This window comes from Sceloporus undulatus, unplaced genomic scaffold (genome assembly GCF_019175285.1).
Source record: "Sceloporus undulatus isolate JIND9_A2432 ecotype Alabama unplaced genomic scaffold, SceUnd_v1.1 scaffold_34, whole genome shotgun sequence".
Taxonomy (NCBI): Eukaryota; Metazoa; Chordata; class Lepidosauria; order Squamata; family Phrynosomatidae; genus Sceloporus; species Sceloporus undulatus.
The window spans coordinates 26,613-38,136 of NW_024802956.1; the positions used below are offsets into that span (position 1 = coordinate 26,613).

General features: G+C 47.6%; 1 protein-coding gene across 1 annotated transcript in view; it reads left to right on the forward strand.

Annotated features, from left to right (window-relative positions):
- Positions 1-6,287: 6,287 nt before the first annotated feature.
- The window catches only part of IL12RB1 (interleukin 12 receptor subunit beta 1), a gene marked incomplete at its 3' end in the record, with an annotated part of 34,368 nt that continues 29,131 nt past the window's right edge, over positions 6,288-11,524 (forward strand). Inside the window, 1 exon segment of the mRNA XM_042443785.1 lies at positions 6,288-6,318. Coding sequence (XP_042299719.1) covers positions 6,288-6,318 — 31 coding nt within the window.

Below are 11,524 nucleotides of genomic sequence, written 5' to 3' on the forward strand. Positions count from 1 at the left end.
TAATCTTTTTGTTTATGAACCCCCAATTATTACAATAATGGAATATTTAGAATTGGAATAAGAACTAGGAAAGTTTGTGTGGAGAGGTTAAAGGCCAGGATTAAATGGATAATTTAAAAAAGATCTAATAGGGGTGTGTTCATTACCAGATCTTAAATGTATTATTATGCATGTTCTTTGTTATGGCTTCAAAACTGGATCAAATGGATAAACTATATAACAGATTTAGGGGCGTCAAATTGAAATATGGGTGGCCCGCCTATTAGATATGGAATGGAAAAAAAAAACTGAAAAGAATTTAAAAACCACATCATTCATTAATACAAACATGGAAAGTAATTAAAGAAAAGTTTTATAGTGGGATTCCATTATGGATATCGATTCAAAATGCCTTCTTTAGTGGAGAAGTAAAGAAAGATAAACAACTGTGTTATAAGGAGTTATTAATAATAGATCCAAAGGGAGAAATAAAAATAAGATCAAAGCAAGAATTAGAGACAAGTGGAAAAATGATAAATTGGTTGGAATATTATCAAATCAAATCTAAAGGTAAAGAAGATATTAAGAAAGGTGAATTTGAAATGCAACAAAATATTGTAGACAAAATTATATGGGAAAATGATATGGGAAAGGTATCTAAATTGTATAAAATATTGATTCATAGGGAATTAGAGTTGGAAACGGTGATGGAAACAATGATAAAGTGGCTCAAGAAATTGGACATGTCATACCATTTGAAAATTGGGAAAAGGAACGGATGCAGTCAAATAAATTTACATGCTCCCAAGACTTAAAAGAAAATTATTTAAAAACAGCCAATAGATGGTATTACACCCCATTGAGACTTTCAAAAATATATGGAATACAAGAAAATTTATGTTGGAAATGTCAAATTAAAATAGGGTCCTACTATCACGTGTGGTGGACATGTAAAAAAATTAAGAAATTCTGGAATAGAATACATGAAGAGATACAAAAGATAATTGATTTAAAATTTCCATGTACTCCGGAATTTTATTTACTTAAAATGACCTCGGTATGAGGAATAGAAAAGGAAAAGAAATACTGGAGACTGATATTGTATTTGATAACATCAGCTCGAATTGTTTTGGCCAGATATTGGAAATTGAAAACAACACCTAATATAGAGGAATGGATGGAAAAAATAGTGGAAGTGAGAGAACTGGATAAAATAATGGTGTGGAATAGAAAAAAATCAACAGACTATTGGGAAAGAGAATGGCAACCCCTAACAATGTATTTGAATAATTTAGGAGGGAAAAAATGTAAGAGATTGTAAGCCTGAGGGCAGGGAACCGTCTGACTAAAAAAATTATGTACAGCACTGTGTAAATTTACAGCGCTTTATAAATAAAGGTTAATAATAATAATATATGAGAGAAAAACATAAATGGATAATGGCTAATATTTTGTTGTTTGTGTAAGCTAAAGGGAAGGAGATTGGGAAGAAGGGAATAGAAGTAAGAACGGAAGTTCATGGGGGGATGTATGTATGTACAGTTGATAAGAAATGAAATTGTGATGTTAATTTGTATATAATATTGTACATGTGAAAAAGATAAAAACAATTAAAAAAACAATTCACAGAAACTGGGGGGGAAAAGCAACTTTGCAAAAACCCCCAGAAAAGGCTGTTTTTTATGCCAAAACAATGCTGCTGCTCCAACTGAAACGTAACTTCTCTATGCCCTGTTTGCAGGGGGCAGAGAGCAACTTCTATATGGCTGAGTTACTTATTTCTAAGTTCTATATTAGATATAAGAAGGCTATGTGAAGTCTCCATGTCCAGGTGCAATCTACCTGAATGCTAGTTCTTAATAGCAGGCAAAGGGTGGGGAAGAACTGCTCCTAATTTTGGTTCCACGTCCCTCTTGGATGGACATTAAAAACATTTTTAGATCTTGGCTGGCTCTCAGAGCCAGAACTGCACTTGGAAGGGGACACCAAAGGGTCATTTAGACCAACCCCCCTTTGCCAAGGTGGGAATCCACAGTGACAGCACCCTCTTTGGAAACCTCCAGCAAAGGGGGCTTTCAATGGTCCCCACTCTCTCCTCAGGCCTTTGGATCAGGGCATCTGCAGACCAGTCGCTACCTGTGGCTGGAGGGGGATGCAAGAGAGGCACATTTCTCAGTGGCAATGACACAACAATACAATATGTCCTCTGCTGCTTCCCACCCCCAGTGCCAGCCTGCTCTGCCGAGCGAGGAGGACTTGTCATGAGCAATTTCCATCATGCCACTGAGTGTGGATTCAGACTGGGGAGCGTGCCGAGTGGGAGCCACCAGCATCTCCCCCCCTCCGCCTTACCCAGGCAAATGCCAGGCCCAATAACCATGATGCCCTGTCCTTGCTGAAACCCAGCACAAGGCAAAGGGGGCGGCTTAACCCTTCCAGAGACAGGGTGCAAAAGGAACCATCTCTCAGGAAGAAAAGGATCAGGGGTCCACTATGCTGGAATAGCCAATGGGGGCTGGTATGGTGCCCAGTAGGCCCTTCTCCAGTGTGCCATGCCACTTGGCTCCAGCGCTCGACCCTTGCATAAACAGGGCCCCTGAAAATGGAGGCTCTGCATAGTTAATAACATCACCACTGCAAACTACCTCTCCCTTTATGCTTCATTTGTGCATCCCACTGTGGCTGGTTACCCACAAAATCCAAATCCCATTGACTCAATGGCTCTGCTCTGGTTAGGGTACACAACTGGGATAGTCACCTTGGGGTCCAAAAACCAAAGCTTGGTCTCCCAATGCCCCCACATCTGCCCTACTACAGGCCAAAGTGATTGTCCACCTTCCCCAGGGCTTGGAAATGTGCCACTCTTTTATTTTGGACTACAATTCCCAGAATCTCCCAGATAAACATAGTCAGCTGGAGAACTCTGGCAACTGTAGTTTTTTTAAAAGGGGATTTTAAAAGGGGGGCAGGACAGGCCTTGGGTGTTCTGTTGCCTGAGCCCAAAATGGTGCCCTTTCCCATGCCATGCTGGGCAGTGTTGGATGTGACTTCAGTACTGGTTATAGTCGGATGGAGGGTGGTCTTTCCCCCAAAAGTCCTGGGGGAAGGATGCTAGTTTGGGGGCTCAGGAAGTAAAAGATAGGGCCTGGTGCAGTTGACCATGCACTGCCTGAGGTTGGACTGACAGGTTATGGGTCCAGCATACACCACCTGAGGCTAGGCCGACATGTTCTGGGCCCAGGAATGTTGCAGCCTTGCTCTCCTTTTACAAATCCCACTGTGAGCCGGGTGGCAGTAGCACCCTGCCCTTTATTTGGCCAGCATCTAGGGAGTTCCTTTTGGGGACTATACCTCTCAAAATCCTCTAGCCTGGGTGGCGGCTGGAGTTTCCCCAAGCTTTATACTCAGTACCCCAAAAGGGGAGGAGGAGGAGGAGAGAAAGGGCATTTGCAGTCCCCCATGGGTTCCTTCTCTCCCATCTTCACAGCAGCCCTGTAAAGTAGACCAGGCAGGGAGAAAGGCAGTTCCATTCTAGATGAACTGAGGAATTAAAAACTGTTGCGAGTTCTCCCTGAACTGGATTTGGGGAGGATGGGTGATCCGGAGTGTGTCACCCACCCCGAGATTGGGCAAAGGTTGGCCCTTCTGATCTTGTGGGACTGCAAGGGCCAGTGGGGTGATGCTTGGAAGGGCCCTCCATCCACATTGGCCTAGGTCTGCTCCACCTCCCCCTTTCTCTAGGGTCAGCCTCTGAAATCCAGCCCCCCCATCCCTGGGGCCCACTTTTCTTCAGCCCTTCCCTCCCCAGCCCCTCCAAGGGGAAGCCATGGGGAAGAAGGGCCATGGGGAGAAGGGGGGGTGACACACAGAGCAGTGGGGCACCAAGCAAGGACCTGGGAGGGCATCTCCCCCCACAGCCCAGCTCAGGGGCGCCCCTGGCGGCGGGTACTGGGAGCGCAGCCTTCGCACTCTCCCTCTGCACGCGCGCAGAGGCAACACCCCTGTCAGACCCCACTGCTGCCCCCAGGCAGTATATTTTGGGGGGCGGTCCTCCTTTACCCCCATCCCCCTATATACGCACGCACACACACACACACACACACAGAGAGAGAGAAACACGTGCCATGTTTTGTGCAAAAGCAGAGAGAGGGAGAGACGCCCCCTGCAATGCGCCTTCCAGGGATCGCACTCCTAGTCATCCCCCTCCCCCAAATACATCTGCTCCCCTGGCAGTGTTGGCGCAGGGGAGAAGACAGGCTATGGCTTGGGCAGTGCCAGGGGGCAGTGGGTGGGGGTCTCCTTGCCCCCTCCCTCCCCCTCTCCCTCCCCGCTTTGGGGTCTCACCTGCAGCCCCCTTCGCCGGAGGATGCTGGGTTCGTCCATGGCTCTCCTTGCCCATGCCAGCTTTTCCAGGCGCGCCGGGCACGGAGCGGAGACAGCCCTGCCAGCCGAGATGGGGGGGAGTTTTGGGGGGAGTTGTGAGGCGGGAGTCCCCCGCTTTCATTGGCTGATGGGCGGTCAGCTGACAAGAGAGGGAGGGGGGCCTGTGAGTTGGCCACCCATTCAGCCCCACAGATCCCTGCCAAGGCTTTTCAGGCGGGCAAAGGGGCATTTTCACCCGGGCTTGCATGCCATCCAAAGCCAGGGCTTGGAAAAGTTACTTTTGCCAGAGCATTCCCCTCCCGGCACCCCCCCCCCCCCCAAGCAAGCCATAGCCCCCCCCCCCCCCCCCCCAGTTGGCACCAGGAGACTCCTTCACTCCCAGGCACTGGCAGAAGCGTCCCGAATGCCTTTGTGACTGTTACTATGTGCCTTCAAGTCCTTTTGACTTTTGGCGACCCTAAGCCCAACCATATCATGTGATTTTCTTGGCAAGGTTTGTTCAGAGGGGCTCCCTGAGGCTGAGAGTGTGTGACTTCTAAGACTGTTGTTGTTGTTGTGTACCTTCAAGTCCTTTCTGACTTAAGGCGACCTGAGGCCAACCCTCTCATTGGGTTTTCTTGGCAAGGTTTGTTCAGAGGGGGTTTACCTTTGCCTTCCCCTTAGGCTGACTTCTTGCCCAAAGGTACCCAGCGGGTTTCCATGCTTGAGCCAGGATCCGAACCCTGTTCTTCAGAGTCCTAGTCCAATGCTCAAGGGCCCAGTGCATGGGGTTGTTCCAGTGGCACACAGATGTTCCTTTTTTTACCTGACAGCTTCCCATATCCAGAGGCTGGGACATTCCATAGCTCTCCGTTGTGCCCTTGTGCAACCATGGTGTTGCACAGATTGGCAAAACAGCACAATGGTTGAACAGAACAGCCCCACTCTTTGACAAAACAGAGCTGGATTTTGCCTGGAGAAGAGGCAGTTAAGCAACAACCCAAACAACCTCTCCAAACATTTCACTGTCACATCCAATCCGCTGATTCTAAAAACCCGAATTAGTGGAACTAAAAAAAACCAAAACCTTGCCAGGTTTGCAAACCCTAGGCAATGCCACCCCCATAAGAATGGGGTTATTAAATGGTGGGAAAGTACAAAAATAGGATGGTCGAAGAGTCCATCTGCAGAGGGAGGCCAAGGCTGAGATGACCAGGGGCACCTGGGGGACAGACACCCCCAAAACCATATCCCTCTCTAGGGCATGGTATGGAAAGGGACGCCCCGGTTTTCCAAGGCCTCTTGATTTGATCCTCTTTTCTTCCTCGGCTGCCTCACTCTGCTTCATGATGGGGCATTCCTGGGGTTGCCATTTGTTCCAGAAAACCTCAAAAATCCCAGATTGGAGGGACCTGAAAACATCCCCATCGGTTGGGCCAGTCGACACAGTAAATCCTGGATTTCAGAAATGGTCAAAAAGTGATGCTAAACTTGCTGAGTTTGCATTGATTGATTGATTGAAATTTATTATATAACCACAAAGACCAACCGTCCTATGATCACAGGCGGTTTACAAAACAAATGAAATTTGCATAATTGGAATGCAAATTATCAATGCACATACTCACAATAATTTGTTTCATATGCAAGTTAAAATCCTGGGATGTGAGGGACTGGAATATGGCAACCCTAGTCTGCTCATCATGGAAGAGTAAATTATGACTAGGGTTGCCATATTCCAGTCCCTCATGGCTAGGCATCTCACTTTCATATAATGCAAATTATGGCAATTAGGCATATTACAGTGCGCCTTTGCCTTACGCGGGGATCCGTTCAGGACACCCCCATGTAAGGCGAATTCTGTGTAAGTTCGAGCCCCATTTATTTGAATGGGGCGTGTTCCCAGGGCGCACACCCCATTCAACATATTAGGGCCCGCCGTACACATGACCTCAAGTCTGCACATGGCAAGCCCACGTATGGTGTGGAAGCTCTGTATTCATTTGCATTTTGATTATGTCAGCTCAGCACACTAAGCATTGCACTTTTTTGACCATTGTGTTCTGGTATGTTATTTTCATTCTGGGGTGAAATGTGGCAGGAAATACGAACTGTTCCTGTGAGAAGGCCTTGAGAGAAAAGCTTTCTTAGGAAGTAACTTTTTCAAAAGTGGTTGGGAAGTATTACTCTTTGCACTACTGACTGAGACTCCAGGGCTGCACATTATAACCTTTGAAAGGGAGCTTTGTACCACTTTCGTTGCCAAAAAGTGAGAAAATTCCTCCTCATATGCTTTTCCAAATTGGGTTTCCTCTGTAACATCAGCCCCCAGTTCCATGGTGAAGCCCATCCATTGGCTTCAAGCATCCAAGAGGGGTCCCAAAAAGGTCATCCAGTCCAACCCCTTGCTGACATGCTGGAATACACAACCAAAACAGTCTTGCAAAAGTGGTTGCTTTCCTGCACCCTGATGGGATGGAGAGTGTTTTTGTTGTATCTCTGACTGGGACACGGTGTCCCTCCCAGCCCTGGGGTTGTTTTCCTGGCATGGCCAGCTCCCTTCACATTTGTTCCAGTGCCCATCACTAGGGCTGCTGTTGTGGGTGACTCACCCACATGGGTTGCCTCCATTGTGTGCCCGGCTTTGCCAGGGAAGCAGAACGCCTGGGGATCATCAATTGAGGCTCTTTTTCCTAGATAAGAGGAGGATACAAACATCAAAGAGCCCTGCTGGACCTATCTTGCCATTCTGGGCCATGCCACACTCTCTGCCCTTGTGCCAGTCCTCTTGGTGCACATCTCCCTTCCTGGCCTAAGAGGAGCTGCCTGGGTTCTCCTTTGAGGTGGACGGCTGGCTGAAGTGGATGAACACAGCACCAGGAAAAGGGTTGGCTCCAGCACTCTTCTCCCAGGCTGCTAGCCTATAATACCAAGGACTCCAGGATTCTATGTATTCCTGCATGTCAGAAGCGATGTTGGGCTGGATGGCTCTTGTGGGTGCTTTCCAACTCTAGGATTCTATGTATTCCTGCATGGCAGCAGGGGGGTCAGACTGGATGGCCTTTGGGGGTCTATTCCAGTTCTAGGATTCTATATATTCCTGCATGACAGAAAGGGCTTGGCCTGGATGGCCCTTGGCGGTCCCTTCCTAATCTATGATTCCAAGATGGAAGAATCTTTAGGGCTTAAAGCCTTTCAGACTAAAACACCTTTCTAAATATCCCATTCCTTTCCATTATATTTTACCTTGTCTAAGAACATTCCTGGCATTTAAAAAAAATATATTATTTTTTTGCCTTTGGGCATTTGAAAAATCTGACCCCCAAAAGCTCCATCCCAGAATACCTGAAATAATTTTCTTTTTAGAAGCATGGTATGTGTGTGTGTGCATGGAACTGGTTTAAATAAGGAAGGCATGCATGTGCCAACTTAACTGTAACACGATACACTGGTGATGATGTGCTTTGTTCTCATCTTCCAAACAACCACACCATGCAAAAACGAGTAAATGTCCAACCAGAAAGAGTTAATGAGTTTGTTGGGAAAGACCGAGCCGAGCTGTTTGGAAAGTCTGGATGCAGTCAGCAACCCTGGACGTGGCTGTTCCTGTGAACTCTGGATTGCATTTACCATTTAGTCAGCCATGCAGGAATACATAGAAATCCTAGAGTTGGAAGGGATCCCAAAGGGCCATCCAGTCCTATGCAGGAGATGCCCAGAAATGGACACAATACACAAGGTGAGGACTGACCAAAGCAGAATAGAGCGATCCTATTACCATCTCTATTGATGCAGCCTAGCATTGCACTGTCTTTTTTAGCTGCTGCATCACACTATTGGCTCACGTTCCACTTGTAGTCCATTGGTATTCATAGATAACTTTGAAATGGACTTCCTTCAAGCCAAGTGTCATCCATCCTATATCTTCCTATTTCATTTTTAAAGTGTTCTATCCTACATTTCTCCCTGTTGACATCCGTTTTGTGAATTATGGCCTATTTGAGGTCTTTTTGGTTTCGATCTTGTCCTCCAGAAAATGATGAAACTAGGAACCCCCCTAGGAAGTTGTGATATTCTGTCGCAGTTTTGTGTGTTTGATGCACCACTTATGTGCCTCTGATGCCATGGGCAGATAAAGTTGGCAAATCTCTGCGGTGCCACTTTATGGGGCTGCTCTGCCACGCTGGTTTCCGTCTGAACCTGCTGAGACCCACTTTCTCACCATTTCCTGCTCTGGGCCTTTGTTTTGCTCTTTCAGACTATGTCAGTTCTTCTCTGCTACCCATGGAAAAAGTCCCCTCCCTCTCTTTCAAACCTGCTACTCTTCCTCTCACGCGGAAAGCAGCATTGACGGACTGTGGCTGAACCTTTTGGTGCATGTGGGCCAAGCAGAGGAGAGGTGGCCCAGGCCAAAGAGGGAGCCTTCCTTACTGCACTGGAAGATGGGATTTGCAGTTGGGCCTTGAGGTGCTTTTCCCCAAGGACAGGCCCGCAGCTGCCCAGGGTGGGCAGAGTGTGCATTTCCCAGGTGCCGCCAAACTACAACTCCCAGTCACCCAAGCAAGGATGGGCAAAGAATGCTGGGAGTTGTGATCCAACAACATCAGACAGTCGACACTTTGCCCACCCTCTTATTAAAAAACTGTCAAATTTATAACAGTTGAAGCATTTGTGAGTCCACTTAGAATAATAGAATCATAGAGTTGGAAGAGACACCAAGGGCCATCCAGTCCAACCCCCTTTTGCCATGCAGGTAATCTCAATCAAAGCATCCCCGGCAGATGGCCATCCAGCCTCTGTTTGAAGACCTCTAAGGAAGGAGACTCCACTACACTCTGAGGGAGCGTGTTCCACTGTCGAACAGCCTTTACTCCCAGGAAGTTCCTCCTAATGTTGAGGTGGAATCTCTTTTCCTGCACCTTGGATCCATTGTTCTGGGTCCTAGTCTCTGGAGCAGCATACTTATCAAATTTGCAGATGACACCAAATTAGGAGGAATAGCTAATACTCCAGAGGACAGGATCAAAATTCAAAACGACATGAATAGATTTGAAAGCTAGGCCAAAGCTAACAAAATGAAATTCAACAGTGAGAAATGTACAGGGGACAGCTGGCTGAACGAAAGACTTCTACGTGTGAAAGGGATCTAGGAGTCCAAGTGGATCACAAGTTGGACATGAGTCAACAGTATGATGTGGCAGCTAAAAAGGCCAATGCGATTTTAGGCTGCATCAATAAAAGTATAGTGTCTAGATCAAGGGAGGTTATAGTGCCACTCTATTCTGCTCTGGTCAAGCATCACCTGGAATGGGCACAATTCAAAAAGGACATTGAGGCTTACCGCACGGAGATTTTTAGAGCTTTTGCAGCTCAGTTCCGTTGTGACTGCACTTCCAATGATGCGCATTCACATCATAACGTGAATGTGTTATCAGACGCCATTCCTTTCTATGGGTGTTCCTTCCATGGCACTTTTGATGAATTCAGAAAAAAAGGGAATTCACATTCAAGCTCACTTCAATTTCACTTTGAATTGGTCTGGTGTGAAAAACCACTCCGATGTCACCCCCCTTGGCCCCCTGCATCCTGCTCTGTCATTCCTCCTCCTCCTTCACCCCATCTCGCCCCTCTGCCACTCTGCCACCCATCCCATCATCCTCTGCCTTCTCCTGCATCCCGATCCTGACCCCAGCAACCCCGAGATCTATCCCATCATCCCCTGCCTTCTCCTGCATCCCAACTCTGGCCCCAGTGACCCCCTGCCACCCATCCCATCATCTCCTTACTGCTTCTTCACCCCAATGAAGGATGACAGCTAAGGAGGGGGCAGGGAAGGAAGACAGCATCCAGAGCCCCACTGAGCATGTGCAAGTGTGCTGATTCGAATCGTTGAACCCTCCGGTGTGGTAATACAATGTGCACTCACTCCGCTTTGCTTGAATCCGCATCACGTGACTTGCTTGGAATAGAACTGACTTTGCTTCCCCCTCAGTTCAGAAGGACAATGGAAAGGCAACCAGGTGTGGTAAAACATCACGTTTTAACCTTAATTTGCATTGCTAGACAGGAGTGACTCTGGATCTGGTGTGAAAAAACATCACGCTTTCCAACTCTAGGATTCTAGAGCAGGAGCGACTGCGAATTTGAGCTGCACCCCCCCCCCCCCCATGTGTGATAAGGTCCATTGAGAAACTGGAGCCATGTGTCCAAAGGAGGGCGGGCAAAATGGTGAAGGATCTGGAAACCATGAAGCCCTATGAGGAAGGACTTGGGGAGCTGGGGATGTTTAGCCTGGAGAAGAGACGGTTAAGAGGTGATATGATAGCCCTGTTTAAATACTTGAAGGGATGTCATATTGAAAATGGAGCAAGCTTGTTTTCTGATGCTGTAGAGAATGGGACCCAATGGAGCAATGTATGCAAGCTCCAGGGAAAGAGATTCCAGCTCAACATTCGGAGGACCTTCCTGAGAGTAAGGGCTGTTCGACAGAAGAACACACTCCTTCCTCGGAGATTGTGGTGGAGTCTCCTTCCTTGGAGGCTGTTTTTAAACAGAGGCTGGATGGCCATCTGTCAATGGGGATGCTTTGACGGAGAGTTCTTGTGTGGCAGAATAAAGGGGTTGGACTGGATGGCCCTTTTTGGGGTCTCTTCCAACTCTATGATTCTATGATTCTCCAAACCCTTGGCTCTCCTTCAGAATAATGTAGTGCACCAACCAGCCTAAAATGTCACTTTCCCATTAAGCTCCCGGCATCTTCTTCAAATGGGAGAGCAGATGCACAGGCCAGATTTGCAGAGGATGAGAGGCCTACGAAGTGAAATGAAACCTCCATGTTTCAGGGCAGTCTATTTTCAAATACAGGCCGCTCAAACTGGAGATAGCCATTGGAGGGGGCGCGGGAGGCAGCAGCCTCAGGCAGCAAAAAGTCTTGGGCGGCCGGACCCAACTTCCCAAGCCAAGTCTCTCTTTGCAGGCGTGCCTTTGTGGCTGTGCAAAGGGTCCCTGGAGACGGCCCAGGCTTGACCCTCTGTATATTATGTCTCCCACCATGGAGATGCTATACAGTGGGCCCTTGGTATCCGCTGGGGTTTTGTTCCATGGAGACCAAGATCCGTGGTCCCCTGAAATACAACGGCAGAGTGAAATGGTCTCCCTTATATGAAATGGCAAAATCAAGGTT